General features: G+C 34.1%; 1 protein-coding gene across 1 annotated transcript; it reads right to left on the bottom strand.

Moving 5' to 3' along the window:
- Positions 1-1,045: 1,045 nt before the first annotated feature.
- On the bottom strand, positions 1,046-6,115 carry LOC145001520 (uncharacterized). Its single transcript, XM_078960892.1, has 17 exons — positions 5,816-6,115; positions 5,411-5,462; positions 5,194-5,320; positions 5,066-5,107; positions 4,738-4,935; positions 4,609-4,654; positions 4,433-4,510; positions 4,188-4,304; positions 3,889-4,102; positions 3,469-3,812; positions 2,973-3,379; positions 2,732-2,869; positions 2,536-2,642; positions 2,425-2,447; positions 2,112-2,230; positions 1,876-2,023; positions 1,046-1,565 (listed from the first exon to the last, which is right to left on the bottom strand). The coding sequence occupies exons 1-8, from the start codon at positions 5,827-5,829 to the stop codon at positions 4,226-4,228; spliced, it is 636 nt and encodes a 211-aa protein (XP_078817018.1). The 5' UTR covers positions 5,830-6,115; the 3' UTR covers positions 1,046-1,565; positions 1,876-2,023; positions 2,112-2,230; positions 2,425-2,447; positions 2,536-2,642; positions 2,732-2,869; positions 2,973-3,379; positions 3,469-3,812; positions 3,889-4,102; positions 4,188-4,225.
- Positions 6,116-22,056: the final 15,941 nt, after the last annotated feature.

The raw sequence follows: 22,056 nt of genomic DNA, 5'->3' as shown, positions 1-22,056 counted from the left end.
AGCTCGGGAGATCGAGCACTAGTGATTTCAGGGATTTACAAATTACCGAGATACGTGAGGTGAGTCTTCTCACTATACTTTACCTTGAGTAGGTAACCAGAGTTATGTGACAGAGTATTTGTATGCTATGTGTTGTACTGCATTATTTCTATGTGATTTATGCTGTGCATGTTTACAGAGTTAGAACCGGAAGGTTCCCAAAGTTAGAACCTGAGGGTTCACAGAGTTTGGGTGCACAGACCCACAGAGTTATAGCCTCGACTGGCTAATATGTGTTATATGTGGTATTTTGGGGAACTCACTAAGCTTCGTGCTTACAGTGTTTTGTGTTATGTGTTTCAGGTTTCTCTCAGGATCACGAGACGGCACCGGCTTGATTGTACACACCAGCGAAAGAGTCATATTTTGAGGATCCTGGTTTATTATGCAAGTGAAAATGGAGTTATGTTTTGTAATCTGATTATGAATGAGATTTTAAGAAAAGTGTTTTTAAGAATTAAACCATTATATTTAAATGAAAATTTGTTTTGAAATTTACGGTGTTACATTATGAGTTCTATGGTTCTCATTTTACTGCAAAAGGCAGAGCACGTTGGTTAGTGAAAGTACACCGATCACACTACTAGAAAAACAGCCTTTTACGATGCAGCGCATCGTAAAGGGCTCAGACGACACACAAATGCGCGTCAAGGAAGACCCTGTCATAAAGAGAGACGACGCGTATTTACGACGCGCGATTACGGCGCGCATTTACGACACGCAGTGCGTATCAAGAAAGGCCCTGTCATAAAGAAATATGACATGCATTCGCGTGTCGTAACCTTACGACGCGCGTTTTAATGACACGTAATGCGTATTAAGAAAGCCCCTATCAAAAAAGGTCATGTCATAAATGAAGATGACACACATTTTTGAGTATCATAATTTTAAATGTTTAAAAAAATATTATTTATAGATTTACTAATTTTCAAATTAAATTTGTATTTAATGTCTCATAATAGAAAATAAAATATCATATACAAAAAATACAATCCATTGCATAAAATTTAATGTCATACAAATAATCATATACAAAAAATACAATCCCTAACTATCTAACCTATTATTACATTGCTATTAAGAGATACCTTGTTTAATTTTTAATCCAACCTGTCTTCTGGTCTCCCAAGAGCAAATCATTAATATCACCCCTCAATCTTACACCATCAGGTAAAGTTTGTAGAAATAGAGGAAATGAGCTCCTAAATGATTAAGTACAGACAACAATATTCAATGGTAAAGTTGGCATTATACCTTCCTTGATCCTCCAAACAGGAGACATGCCACAACTTTTTTTACATATTCATGGCCAAATATGGAAGGGGCAATCTTGGAACATATGGTTTCATATACATTGCCTTCTACTGCAAAATTCTTGAATTCTTCAACAACTTTAACTGATCTCTCATATCCCAAAACCCAACTCTTTTGGTGCCCGTAACAATTTTTTTTAAAGAAGGGACATAGTGGGCAAAACTGTTGTACCTCAAAAGTTTGATGTTCCTTCCTCTGCCTGCATTACAGACCTAAAAATAACATGCACATCACTAGTTAGATGTTTTAAGAATACATTGTATATGCATAACCTAGACCTAGTTCTTGCTCTTGCAATGTATGGATGCAAGCCATGACCGAATAAGGTATGATGTTATACAAGCTCATGCTTCACCATCGTGATTGAGTGATGATGATAATTTATAAAATAGAAGAGGAAAAATTCATGCTGGTGGAACTTGTATCTAATCCTTAGGTGATAGCCCTATGGCTGTAATGTTTATGGACCAAGCATTTTGCATGAGTACATTGACTAATATGAAAGGGATTAATTTTACTTACACTAATAGCACAACGTAAAACAATATCTGAAATCTTGTGAATAATTGGTGTCAACTATCTAATCAGCTTCTCCTTATGTCCAGGCTGTAAGTACCAGTTGATTTCTCTCTCCTTTTCAGGGCCTAATAGTGTTGCAACTGCCAGCTGGCTAAAAGCACTCAACATTGACCTTTTTTAATTTAATGTCTATTCATGGTATTATTATTATTTATATACATAAAAAAGATGAATCACACCTTGATTTCCTTGTTTATTTGTATGGTCGTTGTTCTTATTTTCTCAATGTATTTGAACAATGGGACAATCTTATGCCCTTATTATCCGATAACTCAATTTCCATGTCTTCAACTCTTGTCTGTGTCAGCAACAAACATTTAAACAAACTGCCACCAAATATTTCAAAATAATGATCCGTGAACATACCTAAAGCAGCAACCATGGTACGTTCTTGTAATAAAATAGGATTTTATCCAGATAAACATTATACAACATTTCATTATAAAGTATTTATAATTTAAAAATAAATTTAGGGAATGCAAAAAAATTAACCTTTTGGAATGAACTAGTGTTGCCTGCTCAAACAGACAAACAAAATTACATTAGATTAGCCCTACAAATATCATACATACACATATACTTGCTAGATTACTTGATTATTACCTCTGTGTCTCTAGATTGAATATATACTTATTTCCAAAACAGTTGACTGCAGGTGGTAATTCTGAATTTGACTCCTTACAACATGGGATAAATCAATGACTTAAATTCTGGCTTCCAACATCAACAACATGAAAAGAAATATATATCATTATCATGACATAACTCAACATTAGAGAGAAACAGAAGTATTTCTTACATATAACATTCTCTCATGTCCTGATATCATTAACCGAGAAGAATCACTAGTAAATATAATGAATTGGGCAAAAGGTCTTCTTTAGCAAAATACACCTCGCGAGGGATTGCCTTCTGTTCTTTCAGAGACACAATACACCTGGTGAATCTCTTCTTTAGCACCATCATCTCAACTTCAACTTCCATTTGCTTAATTTGCTCATGTAATTTTGAGAAAGTGCAGAAGGGTAAAATAGAAATACCTTCTGGCAGCAGTGTTGGGTTAGGGCAAGCATTGCTGTCATTTGAGAACGAACCAATGCTGATGTGTACACAATGTCAAATGGCATTGTACTGATTCTCTTTCCAGCTTCAATTGCTTATTCTACTCCTTTTCTTGTTAAGGGCACATCAACACGTCCAGTAAACAGATTCGTTTCATTCCACATTGATTCTTTTCATTCCACAGAGCAGTTTTAAGAACAATCTTTTTTAAGCCAAGAAAATAATTCAATGAAATATCATCATTGGTATGCCAGTTGATTTTTCTTGATGATGCTTTATCAAATCCATCACACTTAAATAGTAATGACAAATGATGTTCCTTTAATGTTGTATTGGAACCCAAATCACCAATTTTACTTTGCATCCAGCTCGCCCCATAGCCATTCTAATCATATGTCAAACATAATGGAGTTCATAAGTTGCCACAGTAAAAGAGTTGAAATTACAGTATTACACTATTTAGAAGTGACTTACAAGTAGATTTTCAAGTATCAAACAGAATAAAAATCTGAACTGATTACACTTTTTGCTGATGATTTTACTTCTCTTGATCACGAACTTTTGGTGAAATTAATTTTCCTTGCACCCAAATTATACACATAATCGCTGAATTTTTTTTCTATTAGTTGATCGATGCACAAATTATGCACCCAAATTTCAGCATTATTCATATGCCCTTGTTTTTATCAACAAATAGAAATGAAGACGATGACACTTAATAGACCTTGTAAAGCCAATGTGGACTTTCTGCACAGAATATCATAGCAAGAGCAAGTATTGTGGATGGAATTGTAGATAACCAAAAGCAGATACGCCACCTGGACATACATTCAAAAAATGAATCAAAATCTAAAATGTTAATTACAGTTTCAGAGGTAGACAAAGCTTCGTTACCAGCCTGAGATGCTCTTTACAGGAATCCCGATTAAAAGAGCTCCCATCAACCCTAAACATGTTGAAATTTGAATGAAGCTTCCATAAGTACCACGCACAGCAGGATGTGAAACCTGTGATTCCAATTCCATTCCACTATGTTGCAATTCCATTTCCATTGCCTTCCCCTGATGGCAACTCCTCATAGTCACCGGTTTCTTGGTTACATGAACACCTGGAAAATACAAAACACAAACTCATTACTTTATATATAACCACATTTTATCTCCAAATCAAAATCAATATAATTCAAATAATACTAAATCAGGTTGAAAATAATGATTCCAATTCCATTCCACTATGTTGCAATTCCATTTCCATTGCCTTCCCCTGATGGAAACTCCTCATAGGCACCAGTTTCTTGGTTACAAGAACACCTGGAAAATACAAAACACAAACACATTACTTTATATATAACCACATTTTATCTCCAAATCAAAATCAGTATAATTCAAATAATACTAAATCAGGTTGAAAATAGTGACCACATTATATAATATATTACCACTGTCCAGATGCTGCACTGCAATACAGTCCAGAAGATGGGTCATAATAATATCCTAAACTGCTGCTGTAGTAGTAACTGTAAAAAAAATTAAAAATAAAAATACAGAAACAATAAGATGCTGTTTCTTTTTGACTAAATATAAATCTGAATGGAAAACAAAAAGAGATGCATACCCTGAGGATTCATCAAATACATAATCGTTTTCTGTAGATCCAATGCCTGCAAGTGAAAACAGAATTGAGGGGCAATATTGTAATAAACCATCTGAATGAAAAAAACGAAAAAACTTCATGTCTACTTACCAGCTGATGGATCAACAGTAGATTTGTCATCATCTTCAGCAAACATGTCAAAGGAATCATCCTCATTGTTTGTAGTATTATCTGCGGAAGGTATTCCATTGAGACCGGAATCACTCATTCCAGAGGAATTAGGTTGCTTGTTTCCTGAACTAGAAGAGGTCCCTTCCCCTCTAGCACGCACTAGGTTCTCAAATCCCTCTGTAATTATAAAAACAAATGAAATCAGAGTTTCACTAATAACATTCCCAATAATTAAGAATATAAGAAATACTGTATTATTAATATTTAAATCATTTCATTATTAAACTTATAAAGAAATGCTAATTACCTGCTTCCCTATGAAAGACCTCCTGTTTTTCATCATACACATCTGCAGAAATATTTATGACATAAATCAGAATGTTCACAAATTTATAATAAATATAAAGAAAAATGTTGAAAGAAGATTATCTCAACTGTAGTCAACATCCTCCATCAGCTTCATGGCATCTTCAGTTAGTTGATCAGACACAATTTTTGTTTCAGCTAAAGTCTTTTCCTTTCTATTAGAATTTCCTTTCAGCCTTCTTAAAGCTTGCAACATCTGAAAAGAATATTATACTTATTATTTTCATCAATCAGTTTGAAAAATAATAAAAGAGAATTGAACAATTTGACATAACAAGAAACTTACTGTCTCCCCAGGTTGAAGCACATCAACAATTCTTCTCTTGATATGAGACATGCTAAACACATACAAGAAAAATTAATTCATAGAATTCACAGAAAAAAAGTAGATAGAAACAATACATCAAAAAGCTTTGTTTATGCCCTTGAATTTTTGGGCATCTGAATCTTTCTTTCCAGATTTTGTCTTCTCCATTGAAAGTCTCTGGTCAATAGAAACAATAGAAAACCTAGATTTTATGTGCTATCGACAGAGAAGAAGTGTCTGGACTCTAGGGTGAGGGGTTTCGTTTGAAATCACGATGGTTTTTGAGGATTCTTATTCAAAAGCTTGAAATTTGTCTTCAAGGTTTGTCTGTGTTTTATGTGTTGAAAACACGAGAGAGGTAGAATATCGAGTGAGTTGCCTTACCAAATCTTCCTCATTCATAAATGCAATAGATCTCGGGGTAGGTTCTTGACACTGTTACGCACCGATTCAACAGCTACCAAGTTCGATAGAAAATTGAGGAAAATCGTCTTGAGAGGGGAAGTAATTTGGGAAGAACTTGAAGCATTTGAAACCCTAGACCTTGATTCGATGTAACTTGACAATAGCCATTGTAGATTGATATATTGAAGACCTGGAGCGATCCCTTGTGAAGAAAGCTACGCGATTACAGAGAGTCCTTGTTGACCGAATCCAAAGATTCCGTGAATGGCTCTATCGGGTTTGGTTAAATCCCCAGTTTGGAATGTGCTACATCTAGTTTATGAACTTGCCAAGTCAATTAGGGTTGTTTAATGAAAAATGAAAGGGGTTAATGGATTGGGATGATGTCGTACCTGAGAAAAAAAAAGAAAAAGAAGGAGACCTCGCAGATCAATTACGATTCACCTTCGAGGTTTACAATGAGACGGGAGGTAGAGAATGAAGGGAGATCTAGAGGAGAGAGTATCAGAGAGGGGAGAGTGAATTGCAAGGATGAAAAATAGATAGAAGATAGAAAAAACAAGGCGGGTTTTCAAAATTTTGGGGATTTCGTTTCCCCCTTGTCTACTAAAAGCGCGTTTCATTAAAATTATAAAGCGACAGGTACAGACGACGCGCGTTTAAGATAAAGTGCCCTCCGTGTTTTTAATTTTTTTTCTTGAGACACTAAATTAAGGGCATGCAATAATGCGTGACGTAAATCCTTAATTTTTTTTTGGAGAGATAACACTATTTTAAGGGCACGTCCTTTTGCGTATCATTAATCAGCGCGTATCGTAAAAAGCGTGTCATTAAAGGTCTATTTTCTAGTAATGTCAATATGGGTGAACTGCTTAACAACATGTAAGCATTAGTAGGCCCTTGTGCTACCAGAGGGCAATAATTTAAGAATAAGCAAAGTTTAGTCCATGAAAGGAAAGCTAAATTTGAATTTGGTTTTGTCCTAAACCTTATCTTAAGATTGTAGGTTGGAAATGATAGATTTACATGGATGGGAACATGTAGACCATAAAATCTAGGTGGCAAAAGGTTTCACTCTAAATGATGAGAATGATTATGAGGAAACACTTTCGCCAATAGATTTTAAAGATTTGTTTAACATCATTGTGGTGCTTTTATTGCGTTCTCAAATCCGTAATATGATTACGACATCCCTTTTAATAGATTGAATTGTGAGAAATGCAAAGGAACTATTTGAACTTTCAGGACATATGACTATAAGTTCTGAAAGGATCTAAACACACACATACACATATGTTATCTAATGAAGGTGTATAAGCTTGAGAAGTCTAGTTTAAGATTTATTAGAGCATCACATATAAGAAATCTGAACTTCAGTAAGAAAGTCAAGAGTATTGATTTCTAGAAGTCCAGTTGATTTCTAGATACATGTCAAAGCTAGTGTGAGCATAATTGTTATGCTAAGTATTGCAAGTTGGGAATACTATTTGTAGGAAACAAAGTTTACAAATTTGCAAGTTTTAAAGTTTGGGAATTCTTTCTCTATAGAAAGATTTAAGGGAGAGGGCACTCATAATTTGTTTCAAATATAAAATTTTAGATTAAAGTGTTTAAAAGAACTTAGTTTTGGACATATATGATTGTCATGTTGAAATTATTCAACATAGAAAATTTGATATTTGGAAATATTATAGGAAGAGATAGAACAAACATCATGTATTTAGTAAGACATTATGAATCGAGTCCTATATGCTTTGGATATATGATCAATTACATATGCTATAATATTCACTTGTTCTGATTTTTCCAAATGCCTAGGGAATTGAGAGGGGAAAAGTAGTAGAACTTGGTATGACTAGAGTTGTTGAACAACTGTCAAGAACATTCTATGGTTATACTAACAGAACTGGTTGCTTATGGACAATTGAAAGTATAGTATTGGTTAGAAGAACCATAGTGACAAGTTTTAGATTGGGTTGATTCTTAATCGGAATTGATGGTTATATAGGTATATGGAAGTGTTTCCATAATGGGAGTTGTTTACTAAAATCCACATCTAAGTTGGAAACTTTAATGCAAGGAAGGTGTTCAAAGAGTGTATCTTGAATTTGAGACTTCATTTCCATGGAATTGTTTCTAATAACAAAGTTCCAACGAAACATTCTATGATATCGATGGTTAAGTCTCTTTGACTTTTAAGCCTCGACATCATAGAAGGACAATGCATTAAGGTTGAACTCTAACACATTCTAGTAGCGACAAGAATTTGGAATTGTGAAATGAGCATCATTGGAATAGTTTCCAGTCGATCTGTTCATAAAGGAAGGACCATAGAGAGACATAGTATGCATGTTCATAACATGTCATGACTGATATTTAATTAATGTGGTTAGTTAATTACTTGAAACATCATACAATAAATAAAGTATTAATTAATATGGTGATTAAATAATAAGAGTTTTATTTATATTCAATAGTCTTGAGACCATAGTTAATTAGGTTATTATAGTGTTTCACTTTGCATGTTTTACTTCCTGATTAATTTGATTATTCAAAATTTCATAGTCGATCGTACTTTTGGAAGAAAGTAGCGAATTAAGAATGTCATGAATTGGATTGTAGATTGTCTATGGATATTAGACATAGCAATTGTTTGCTGCAATGTTCATGAGTACTTAGAAAATGGGGATTTTGAGTATTGGATAAACCCACGCTCAGAGAATTACTTCATGGATTTTATCACGTGTAATTTTGAAACAATAATATCTTATATTCTTGAAATAGAGATATATAAGTTGTTGTTTATGAGAAAATTATGCATTGATAATGCGTAAACACATCAGTAAATTGATGTTATAAAACACATTATTGTGCATGATTTGATGAGTAAATAGTGCAAATATATAAGTCATAGTTTATTTGTTCGTTTTGCGCTAACGAGAAAAGCGATATCCATGGGCCACTCGATGGTTTGATGTCGACATCTGAAGTGCTTGCTGAAGTCGTTACTAATTTGATGTGTTCAATTAGTAGTATGTTTACAGTCTTCATAAATCAGAAATCAGGAAAGAAAACTTGGACAATGATATTGATTATAATCCATGTATCATGTCTGTACGATATCTTGTAGAATGGAGGAATATTTGATCACTTATCTTAGGACATGTTACTGACTGGGTTAGAGTTCAACAACGACTTTTGGTAGCTACAATTTGATGATCAATTTGGTAATTATACTGGCAGTTATAGTTATTAGACTTATCCAAGTGGGAGACTTTTGGATTAGATGTCTAAGCCCATAACTATAATTGGTATAAACTTGAATTGATAGTAGTACATTCCTTGTGGGTTGCCCTCAAGCCTGGCAATTGAACATGATGCCTTTTAGAGAGAGAATATTGATTTATTAATTTATTATATGGTTAATAAATTAATTAGAAATCAAAATAAATAATTTGTTAATATATTATGAGAATAATATATTAATTGGAAATAATATCATTTAATTAAGAATTAATAAAAAATTAATTGGATTAATTTTGGGATTAATTGAATTAATTAAAAGTAGGATGACTAAATGTGACAATGTTCAATAGTTGAGCATTGAGGAATTCTAGAACCTCCCATAAAGAGGGGGTGCGAAATCTAGAATGTTTCTAGGGTTTCCTTCGACTCTAAGGGTGCCTTGGATACCTTTGGGAGGAAGTTAAGGGACTAGGGTTATCTTGGAGATACCTGCCTTATCCAATACCTTCCTAACACCTATATAAACCCCCATTTAGGTTTAATTTCATCCATGCCTTATTCCTTAGAGGAAATTCTGATTTTTTGCTTATATTATCCTCTCTCTTTAAGCCCCTTGGTTGCTAGGGTTTGGGTGCGAACCATTAGAGGCACGACACTTGTGGCGCTTGCTACAAAAGGTTTTCAAGTAAGGATTCAAGATTGTTTACAATAACAAATTTAAAGGTTAGTTTTCTTGTCTTATGAATTAGTTTGTTCATAGGAAAAGTTTTGTAGATTAACCATTCATAATATTTTGTAATATTTGAAAGACAAATCAAACTAGGTTGCATGTGCCCTAATAAATTGAAATTGTTTTTGATTATTTTCTGCTTATGGTATTGAACTTGTAACCTCTAAAACCCATCAGATCCAACATCAGTATACAAACGTGGTTCATGAGATCCATGAACGCAACTGGAGCATTGGTGAGCCCAAAAGGCAGCACTACGAACTCGCAATGACCATAATGAGTCTTGAAATTAGTCTTCCGCATATCTTCTTTTCTAATCCTCATCTGGTGATATCTCGAATGCAGATCTATCTTGGAGAACCAATATTTATCATCAGCTCGTTCAACTCCCAGTAATCGATTCACATCCTGTAGGAACCATCATTCTACTTGACAAATATTATTGTAGCTCCCTAGGGTGAGCTACTCGGTCAGATAAAACCCTTGTCTAACAACTCCTATAATTGTGTAGAAAACTCTTGCATCTCTGTAGGTGCTAACCGGTAAGGTGCCTTAGCTATCGGAGCCGCACCTCGAAACAGATCTATACGAAACTCAATCTGCCTCTCTGAAGGCACTCCCCGTAAATCCTATGGGAACACATCAGGATACTTCCAAACAATTGATGCATCATCAACCGACTTCTTTCCCTCCTCTTGGGTATCCAACACATAGGCTACAAAACCAGAACAACCATACGAAAGATATATCTTAGCCCTCTTAGCTGAAGAGAGAACTGGTCCTCGTTGAGCCCCTTGGCCATGAATAACTATCTCTCCTCCACTTGGGGTTTAAACCTAGCTAACTTGTGCTTGAAATCGATTATCACCCCATTAAGGGTCAACCAATTCATCCCCACAATGACCTTGCTCTCGTGTAAAGGAATATAAGCCAAATCAATCGGGTATCTCTCTCTCAGAACAGCTCAAGAGTACAACCCCGATGAACCCTTGATACTCTCACTAAATGATCATTGGTGATCTCCACCTCCAATGGATAATAAAGTTTCCCAGGAACATCACCAAATCTCTTGCTGAGTTTAAGAGATACAAACGATCGGGTTGCGCCCGGATCAAAAAGAACCAAAGCAGGCAATCCATTCACTAAGTCGTACCTAAGCATTATAACATAAAACATAAGCATCAAAAAAATAAAAGCGCGTACATTAATGGAAAACTATTGGATTAGGTGTCTAAGCCCATAACTATAATTGGTATAAACTTGAATTGATAGTATCACAATCCTTTTGGGTTGCCCTCAAACCTAACAATTGGACATGATGATTTTTTTTAGAGAGAGAGGTTGATTTATTGTTTGATTAATAATTTGAAATTAGTAATTTATTAATATTTTATGAGAATAATATATTAATTAGAAATAGTAATATTTGAATAATAATTAATCAGAAATTAATTGGAATTAATTTCGAGATTAATGGAATTAATTAAAAGTGTAGGGTCTAAAGTGTAATTATTTAATAGTTGAACAAAAGGCTCCAGAACCTTCCACACATGGGTGGACGGTTTTTGGAGGCCTTTAGGGTTTCTAGAATTATCCTTGGAGGATAATCAAGAAGCTAGATAATTATAAGTTCAAGATAATACTATTATATGGGTTTTGGGCTTATCTAGGGTTTCCTAGTTGCACTATATAATGATTCATAGCCCTTCATATATCGACCACTCGTTCTCTAAGAGAGATAGTAGAAATTCTAAGCCTTACTTTTCTTCTCTCCATAATCTCCTTCTTGCTAGCTTGGGTGTGAACCGTTAGAGGCATGACATTTGTGGTACTTGCTTCCAAAGGTTCTACAAGTCAAGGACAATTGTTATTTTCTATAATAACAATAAGGTATGTAATCCTATACCCTTTCTTGTGTTTTTCAAAAATTACCTAGGGTTTCTAGGGTTCTCATTATGATGTTCGTAGGTTCAATAGTGAAAACATAGATCATGTTTTAGGTTGTATGCACACTTAAGAGTTTTAGGTTTGTTTTTGTTATACCCAGAACCCATCAGTAGTATCAATGCATATGGTTTGTTTTCAATTGAATTTTATATAATTGTTGAATTTGATCAAATTAGGGTTTAAGGAAATTAAACCTGTAACACCCCGAAATCCAGGACAAAAATTTCATCTTTATCATAGTCAAAACACCGATGTTACTAAATCCAAAAATTAAAAAACATTGCTAAGTAAAACATTTATCCGAGTTTAATCCCAAAATCACATCTTACGAAAAACATGGGTGTATGTGTTGCAATCAAGCCGGACCCTCCCTTTTCGAACCGGACATACCTGAAACCATAAACAAAACTATAAGCACAAAACTGAGTGAGTTCCCTAAATACCACATACCATACATATCAATGAGCCATACATATCATACATAATCATGAGCCATACATATCATACATATACCTCAATCACTAGGAGTGCCATGTGCCCACCATATTCATGCGATTATGCCGCGAGCCGCCTTATGGTCTTCCTTGCCAAGCTGGGGGCCACAATTATACGTCATACAAACAAGTGCTAAGAGCCATCTCCTGGTCTTCCATGCAAGCATCACAAAAGAAAACTAGCATACAATTCTACCATTACTAACCAATTAACTATCAGAGTTCAGAATATGGTCTTGCATATAGATTGCCAAGGGATACCCTTTGGTCTTCCTACAATACACAAACCAAATGAGGCGACATTAGTGCCTTCAACCCATAGCATAGTGAAGAGACTCAGCTTATGTTGCTGAAGTCCTGCGGATAAAACTATGGCTGCTGGCTAACATATCCCCGAACTATCAACATCAAAACAACATCCAATTAATAACCGCGTTCCAATGCATTACCATAACTCCATAACTGGGATAAAGAGACTATTTTACCCCTATCCTAGCTTGGTCCAAACCCAAAGCCCAAGCTCACACTCTAAAGACCCAAAAGACAAATAATCAAACTAGGCCCAATATATGGCCCAATTTTCGAAATTGGCCCGAAACCCCATACATCGGCCTTACCCTAAAGCCCATCCACATATCCTAGTCCATACACCTATTCTCCGATGGTCCATAAACAACCCAATCACCTAAGCCCAAGAGAAAGGTCCAACTCGAAGCCCAAACACAATTCGGGTTTTCACATAAAATGATAACTAGGGTTAGTGTTCCACACTTAACCCCTTAAGGACTTTATCCATCAATTCCAAGATTTCATTAAGTTAATTGTAGAGAATCATTAAGTATTATTTTGAGTTTAATTAATAGTTTTAATGTGGGTCCCGACCAACTCCAAACTAGGGTTTCTTAGTATTAGGGGTTTCTAAACCCTAATTAGGGTTTCCAACCTTAAGTTAGATGATTAGCGAATTAATTTATATATATATATATATATATATATATATATATATATATATATATATATATAATAAATCGAGCACCACTGTTAGTCCCCAAATTATGGATCCAATTCAGTAAACAATGAAGTAATAATAATCAAAATAGAGTGTAGAAGGGGTAGAAGTAGTAGAAGTGAAATAACATCAAGCATGCACACATCTATAGCTCATAAATGTCAAGTACACCTTGAAATTACACACACACACATACCTCACTGTTCAGCAACAAGTACAATTTGACACAACTTAGCTACTATAAATAGTATCCCCACCAACACACGAGTGTGCAGCCATACACACGTGTGCGGCCTTACACACATGTGCGGCTGCACACATACAAGTTCAATACACAACACTGCTATACAACCACTGACACCCTGATTAGATCTAAACAAAATTTATACCTTGCTCAAACCACAAAATTATGGACCTTCAACCACCCATAGCCAGCTCGGGCGATGGTGTTCGGCGACAGTCCATGGCGGCATGAGGCGACAACCTCCATTCTTATGGTGGGAGTTATAAGTTTTAGGTCCAAACACACACACACACACACGAGAACACAACCACCCAAGGTGGTGGTTGGTTGGGTGGTGGCGGCAAAACGGCAGCAGCCACCACCTTACGGTTGTGGTGACGGGTTTTCTCAACTTCTAGCCAAAAAAACCGAACATACGACCCTACACCAATAAAAAGCACACAATACACACCAAATCACACACACACATCCACCACTCATGGTGGTTGGTGGCGGCAGAAGAAGGTAGCATGGCGACAACCACCATGGTTGGCTGCCATGGTGGTTATTCGCGTGTTCGGCCACCTAAACACACCTACACCCGCAACATAAGTTGAAACAAGCACCCATACACCGGAAAATACACACCAAACGGAACGACAATCTCACCGTCAGAGGAGGACGACAGCCCGAAGGAACGACGAGAAGGCAGTGACGGCGTAACAACCGATGCTAGCGGTGGCGATACAGTAAAATAAATTAATGGAGAAGAAGGAGTGAAATGGAACAGCAACGACGACAGTCACGACGTCAAAGGTGGCTTTGTCTTCAACGGAAGTGGTGGAACGACGATCTCCGATGGCTCACGACGGCGATGTGGTTGACAACGGCGGGTATAAGGGTGGCGACGATCTTACAACTAGGGTTAGGGTTTAGGGGAGCCGCATGGAAGAAACACGGGAGGAGGGGAATGGATTGGTATAATTCCTGTGACCTTTTAAAAAACATAACCAATTTAATGCTTTAGCCCTTCCCTCCTAGATTTATTTCAGTTTAGGTTCATAGTTATGAAACAGCCCCCTATTTCCAAAAATATTTACATTAAAATTCCAAATGTTATATGGTGATCCCCAATTTCCATAAATTATAGCATTTAACTTGATAAATTAGTATGGATTTAGGGCTAAAGTAAATAAAATATAAAATACATCTTGAGGTTTTAGGGCTTATTATTTATTTATTTATTTATTTTAATTTTATTTATTTATTTACTTATTTAATTTTAAACTGAATTTTACAAAACCCTAAAAGGCTTAAATTTTGAAATTAGGGTTAGGGTTTTGAAAGCCTAACCCTCCTCCCCAAATTTCGAAATTAGGGTTTTGAAACCCAACCTTCCTCCCCAAGCAAATTTCGAAAAATTGCATATGTGGTTAGGGTTTCCTTTTTTTTATTTATTTATTTATTTTTTTTTATAATTGTTAGTTTATCTGATTAAAAAGGATAATTATAAAATTGGATAAATCCTATACCCATTTTTTCCGAAATTTAGGGGTATAAGGATTAGGATCAAATTATTTGATTAATTTAATTAGATAATCCTTATTGCATTTAATATATTTAATTAAATGAGTAGATAGTTATTAAATCATTTGGTTTATTTTTTAATTTAAATTAATTATTTATTAAATTTAATTTTAAACCTAGTATTTTGAAAAGTTTTAAAATACACCTTATACTATATGTAAAATTAAAAGTTTAATAATTACTATATGTATAAGACTAAGTCAGTTGAACTGCTAGTACGCCTCATTCACGATGCTAGTCTATAAGGGGGTATATGGAAACTGCATGTAAAATGGTAGTTGAATGAGTGTCCACTCTCACCCACCGCTTCCTTGATTAGTGGAGGGTCGTTAGCCGAATAGGTTCGATAGGAAAAATTAATTCTCATTAAAAGTATAATGATATTAAAAATTAACTAAACCCTTTTATAAAGAATCTCAATCTTAGTTACTTTAGGAAAAATGTGAATTTGTATGCTAACCCATGAAATTGCACATTACACTTTATAAGTCGTTAGTAGAGTGTGTGTGGTTAACAAGCATACTATTGGGGCTAATAACAAGTGGTAATGGGTATCTCATAAAGTATATTTGTTGGTGGAGCGTGTGTGGTTTACTATCACATCAATTAAGATAATAAATTACAATGAGGTTACCAAGCACATTTTCATGGTTATTCACGTCTTGTTTGTGATCCTCGGTATCTCAGTCACAAATAAAAAGCATAATCTGAGATTAATCATGCAATTGAATAATTTCAATGAATCTCAAAAGATCTAGGAATTTCATCAAAACTTAATTTCCTTTTAAAATTTCGTTTCTATTGCTGGAATTGATAAATCGTCTTTTACCTACCTTTATAAAATTTATAATTAGATAATGGCATCCCTTTTCTAATTTGTGAATTTTTTAGTTGGATCCTAGCCTTAATATTTCTTTTTTGGGTTTTTATATTAAGGATTATTCTTATCTAACTAAAACTACCTTCCTTTTACAGATGTCTACTCCAAATAATGCTTCTGGTTCCTCTTCCTCCAATCAAAACTTTTATTTATTAAACACATGCTCAAAGGTGACATTGGATGGCAACAATTACAACGAAGGGATGCGCAACATCAAAATGGCCCTTCATTTCGAGGACATGGAATATATCCCTGAGAAAGAGCTAACTGAGATTGACGAAGAGAAGGCCACTCTTGAAGTTTATAATTTATTAATATTTGGTTATAGAAAATATAACAGAAAAAAATATTTAAATGAAATTTGCCAAATGGCTTTGAATTTTTTTGAAATTATGTAAAATAGAATCCAATTGTTTATAATATTCTTCAAATGTTATTAAAATAATAAACTTGTTGTTGAGAAAAAATTAAAACAAATCTAAGTTGAATAATATAACTAAAAGTAATGAGAAGTGGTTTGAATAGGATGGTCCAATGTTGCGCCACGTAGAACACGTGCAACGGTTTTTAAGTTAGAAGTCTTCCAAAAAACAAACATGTATGAAAGGCCAAGTGTTACGCGTGTCCTGTGCAACGCATCAAGAAGTGGCCAGAAATGGTTTTTCTAAAAAAAACAAACATCACCTAACTTATGAATGTATATTTGATGAAATATAATTTGATTTATTTATAATTAACTGCATATTTCAATTTCTTAAGTTCGAAAAGGAAGTATGCAGTGGGGGAAGAAAGTGAAGTGCTCAAAGAAGCATCCATCCACATGTTTGAAGGGATGGGTCCCAAAGATCTTATGGTTGATGTATTTGTACACAAATGTGCATTGTATAAAAATGTTGATGCTATGTATAGACAAGGAGTGGTATGTGTAATTTGAGTAATTTTATGTAATTTCATTTGATTTATTTTTAGTGTCATTGGTTTTAATGTTGTTATTGTTTTTATCTATTAACAGGAGGAGTGCTTCTGTAAGGGCAATTTTGATTTGGGAATGTGTTTGCTGCATATGCAGGAGATAAGGATCATCTTGAGGTAATTTATTTTCTTGGGATGATTCGCATATCAAGAGGGTCTCCTAGGTGTGATGAAGGTATGTATAGTATGTACATCACATTTTCTATATATCTAATTAACATAAGTTTATAAGTTGTGCAATGAATTGGCAACATAAATCGTTATTTTTAGTATTAATGTCAAAGAATAGATATTAGAATATATAGTGCTATGTTTTATAATTTTCAATACTTAATGAAACCGATACATTAGATTGATACTTTTTTTAATGTGTACTTGTAGGTAGACAACTACTTGATGAGTATTTTGGTTGGTGTGGTCCAGAAGCTAGGGAGTACACATTTTATGCTAACGGTGCCTTTGAATTTTTGAGGAGTGTAGATGTTTTTCATAAACTTATAGTATATAACATCACATTCAATTGTGAAGAGGAATGTCACTCTGTTGAAGAGGCAATTATGGATGGAAAATATGGGGATGAGGACCCTCAGAGGTATTGCAAGGTGTGTTGTTGGTACGTAGAGTATGGTGGTCTTTATAGGTTTGTTAGGAAATTGGTTGATAATAGAGATTCATATTTTGTAAATGTTGTGAATCGTCTTTGGATTGTACATATATATTTGTAAATGGATGCATATATATATCTTTTGGAAGACAAAAATAGAAACGGTTTTAATTATTAAGTATTAATAAATTCAATATTGTTTATATTATGTTACTTCAATTTAATTGGTGTATTATAACTATCAATACAGTCTAATATGTTAATTTAGTGTAGGTTACTTTATTGAAAATGGGTGTATTTTGTATACAATTTTATTTTGTTTTGGTTGTTATTTTGTTAATAACAATAATTAATTTTATATGTTTGTTATGACCTATAATCACGTCTAAGGGTTGTAGAAGGTTCCCTCATACACTCTTTCATTGACCTAATATCCATTGTACAAATATTCTTCACCATTATGAAATAATCAAAGTGATTAACCGGAACTGTTGTATCAAATAAAAAATCCAATAAAAAATCCAAGTGATCAATTTTCTGTTACTTATAATTGATGCATAAGTTTCAACAATTGTAGAGATTGATAATTTATAACTTTGTATGTCTTCCATACTTTATATAACATTGCTAAGTATTGTAACACATTAACCTTGCAAATTAGCACACATACACACACACACACTATATATATATATATATATATATATATATATATATATATATATATATATATATATATACACATTCCAAGTCATAACACCATTTATGATTTATTGTTTCTACTCATGGACCATTTTTTAAAAGAAGAATGCCATTACATGATATACTTGAGACACATACCATTTAAAAAGTGTAACATCCAAATATCATGTTTTTTTATTAATTGCTTTTATATTTATCAAAAGTTGCACAATTGGTCCCCTGGAGAAAAAGGCTTGTATGATGGTCATACGCACGGTGTACCTAAGAGTACACACAACGTACTCATGCAACATGTAATTGCGGATGATCAGCCAGTACACTAGGCATACATTTGGTACGCTGGGCGTACTAGCCCAGACTCTAAACCCTAATCGTAAGGGTTTCTCACTATTTAAACAACATTATGTCCCCATTTGATCATCCTTATCAACCACCATACCATCCCTAAACCCTAATTTTGAGTTTGAGTTGCTTGTGTGAGTTTTTCAAGCTTACTAAGTGTTTGTGGTGCATTTAGTTGAAGAAGGACACTAGAGAAGAAGGAGTGAGTGCTAGCAAGATTGTAGATCTAGAAACATTTTTTCTTTGTGCATCATTTTCAGGTATAAAGTTTATACCTTGATAAGATTTCCATTAGATTTATATGGTTAGAGTTTTATGAACCTTTGTCCCCAAGATTAGACCTTTATGAGTTTGGAGCACTCCAGGGGCTTGTAGTTGTCCTTTCATGCATTATAGGACTTGTTGAATCATAAAAATGAGTGCTTGATCAATTCCTATGGTTCATGTATGAGCAAAGTAACTTAGGATATGGTGAAAGTGCAAGTTTGTTGCATTGGGACTTTTCTAGCCATGCAAAGGCTTAAAGTTGATGACTTTATGAAATAGGACATCTTAGGATGGCCAAATCCATGGTTGGGTTAGCTGTCTTAAGGGATTAAGACACATAGTCGGTAAAAGTGGAATCAGACGGAGTATGTCGTGTGTACTATTGGTTACGCCTCGCATAGCTGTTTCCAACCCTGACCATACGCCGTTCGAGTTGTACGCCCCACATAAGAAGAGGTACGCCCAATGTACTCGCTTGCCAGTTGACTTTTGTTGACTTTTGACCTTTGGTCAAGATTTACGATTTTTGACCATGGGAAGGGCAAAATGTTCTTTTTTCCCTTAAAGGACTTAGTTGTGGGATTGGACTAGCAAGTTGAGTTTTGGGACCTTAATTATTAATTAGGGTTAACTATTTTGTTGATTAGGCAGAGTCTAGTTCTGGCAATTTAGGTGTAAGGTTTACTTATCGTCAGTATCAGGTGAGTCTCATCACATATTCTTACCTGTGTGGTAGAATACCTGTATCTGTGATGACCAGCTAGGTCTAGTTGTTGTTATTATGTTACGCTGTTTGTAACAACCCGTTATTCTCAATTCATTGAAAGTCAAAATCTACATTTCGATCCTTATGTTATATATATATATATATATATATATATATATATATATATATATATATATATATATATATATATATATATCCTCTTCTATCCTAAATGCATAATTATAAGCTAATAGCTAAATATAGCCTAAATATTAAGTGATTTATGGTATTATAACTTAATAAAAGGGGATAGTTTAAGTATTTAATCATAAAAACAACTCCAAATAGGAGTTCAAGGTTTAGAAAGTGACTTCAATTGGAGTTCACAGTCAAGAAATGATTCAAATGAGGTTCATGGCCAAAGAAACAATTCCAAAGTGTGTTCACGGTGAACCACTCCGAAAATCCTCTCAACTATCATACGTGAAAACCCCATTTTCTCTCATTCTTCAAGAGTTTATGCCCAGTTTTCTTCAAATCTTCATATTCCCCATCAATAACATTCAAACCAACATTCAAATCTTCAAGCAATCTTCAAATCTTCATAACTTTTCAAGATCCAACCGTGAACCCATTTATTCCAATCATAAACCCTATTTTCCAACCAAAAATCAATTTGCAACATTCCAAATAATTCCAGTTAATTTTTTAAGTATCCCTTGCATAATTAATTTATTATTTAACTCATTATTTAAATTAAAATATTATTAATTTAAATATGATGTCAAATATAAATACTTTTAGGATAACGTTATTCGCGCGTACGCTTAGCCGGGGATCGTCTCTACAACTTGCTAATTCAAGATTAACGCACATTCAAGGTGAGTTCATACCCCTACGTTTTCAATGTTTTTCCATATTTTAAGGGGGGAATACAAGTACGGCACAATTAAATTTGTGTAAACATTCAAATGATTTCAAACGATTTCAACGATTTTAACGGTTATAAACAATTTCAAATGACTTTAAACTGTTTCAATCAGTTGCAACCATCGTTCTTACAATAACATACTTATATATATATATATATATATATATATATATATATATATATATATATATATATATATATATATATATATTGTTATTTATATAAATACAAGTACAATCCTTTAATCATTTGTAACATGCTGAGCAAAGGAAAACTTTTTAGAATAATCACATTTCAAATGGATCATATTTATAAACTATATTAGGTATAGTTTATGGAACACCGACATCATATTTATAAAATACAGAGATACAAAACAAATGAACATATAAACTATAATTGGTATAGTTTATGGAACATAAGTATTCACTTACTAAATACATGTTTTATTACAGTAACGAAAATATAAACTATATTAGGTATAGTTTATGAAACATATAAACAAACATTCATTTTAAAGGATTTACATATATTCTACACTTAACCGTGAATATAGCTTTGTGAGATAACGTCTTCAAGTACTTATTTAAGTGCCAACAAAAGTCCTGGCCTTAATAACATGAGTATCCTAGAAGGAGAGCGTGAGTTTGTGTATAGATCTATACGGGACTGACAATCCCGCACCAGAGCTGCTTGCAACAGCTAGGCCAGTAGGCCTGTGGTGACAAATGTCATGAATGATTTTTCGACGCCTAAAGAACGTCGAGTCAGGCCATTCGTCGTATTAGTATGGTTATGAGAACTCACAATTTGGTATCGAACCACAAGACTAGTGTATGAATAAATAACCACTTCACATAGTTTTATTTAAATAACAAGGCTATAACACATTATTTTGCAAGTACTACTGGTGAATCCAGAGGGTTTTAACATAAGTACAAATACATAAGACTATTCCAGCATAGAGAGATCATATATTCATAATTTTATGTGTATTAAAACTACCTTTTTACTATTACATAGTACTATAACCATTGCACTTTTCGTATTCAACAAATTACAACACAAAATATAGGATTTCTGGGAAAACATATTTATATTTTCAAGGATCAAATTGATGGTTTTCAATTACAAACATGCTTATGAACTCACCAACTTAAATGTTGATACGCTTTCAAAATTACTTGTTTTCTCAGGGAGCCAATAAGACAAGTACACCCACGGGTTTTTAAGAAGATGGAGTTTTTAGAGTCGCGTCTTTTATACTTTTGTTATCCCTTTTGATGTCATACAAACTATGTTATGAACAGATGTAAATACTATATATTATCAATGTAATGGTTGTGTTTGCTTTGATTACTATTATACAATTATTGTGATACTGCACATGACGTCATCCGCCCCCAAACGTTTCCGCCGTTCCAATTTGGGGGTGTGACACTGTTATTATGTGATTGGGACTGCTGATAGTCTCCAGGGTTGCTAATAGCCCACAGGGCATGATGTTGGCCCACTAGGACTGCTGATAGTCCCCCCGAGTTGCTGATAACCCATAGTTGTTTATTTATGTTGTGATGTAT

This window comes from Lactuca saligna, chromosome 6 (genome assembly GCF_052625555.1).
Source record: "Lactuca saligna cultivar CGN05327 chromosome 6, ASM5262555v1, whole genome shotgun sequence".
In the NCBI taxonomy this organism is placed as follows: Eukaryota; Viridiplantae; Streptophyta; class Magnoliopsida; order Asterales; family Asteraceae; genus Lactuca; species Lactuca saligna.
Note: the sequence above shows the minus strand (reverse complement) of the source record. Positions and strands in the feature narration are given on the sequence as shown.

Bases quoted from the DNA above. Each gene is read 5' to 3' on its own strand.
- LOC145001520 (XM_078960892.1), bottom strand. The intron at 5,108-5,193 runs GTTGAGATAATC...ATATTTCTGCAG, and splicing joins GATGGAGGATGTTGACTACA to ATGTGTATGATGAAAAACAG. The intron at 4,511-4,608 runs GTATGCATCTCT...TTTTTTTTACAG, and splicing joins GTATTTGATGAATCCTCAGG to TTACTACTACAGCAGCAGTT.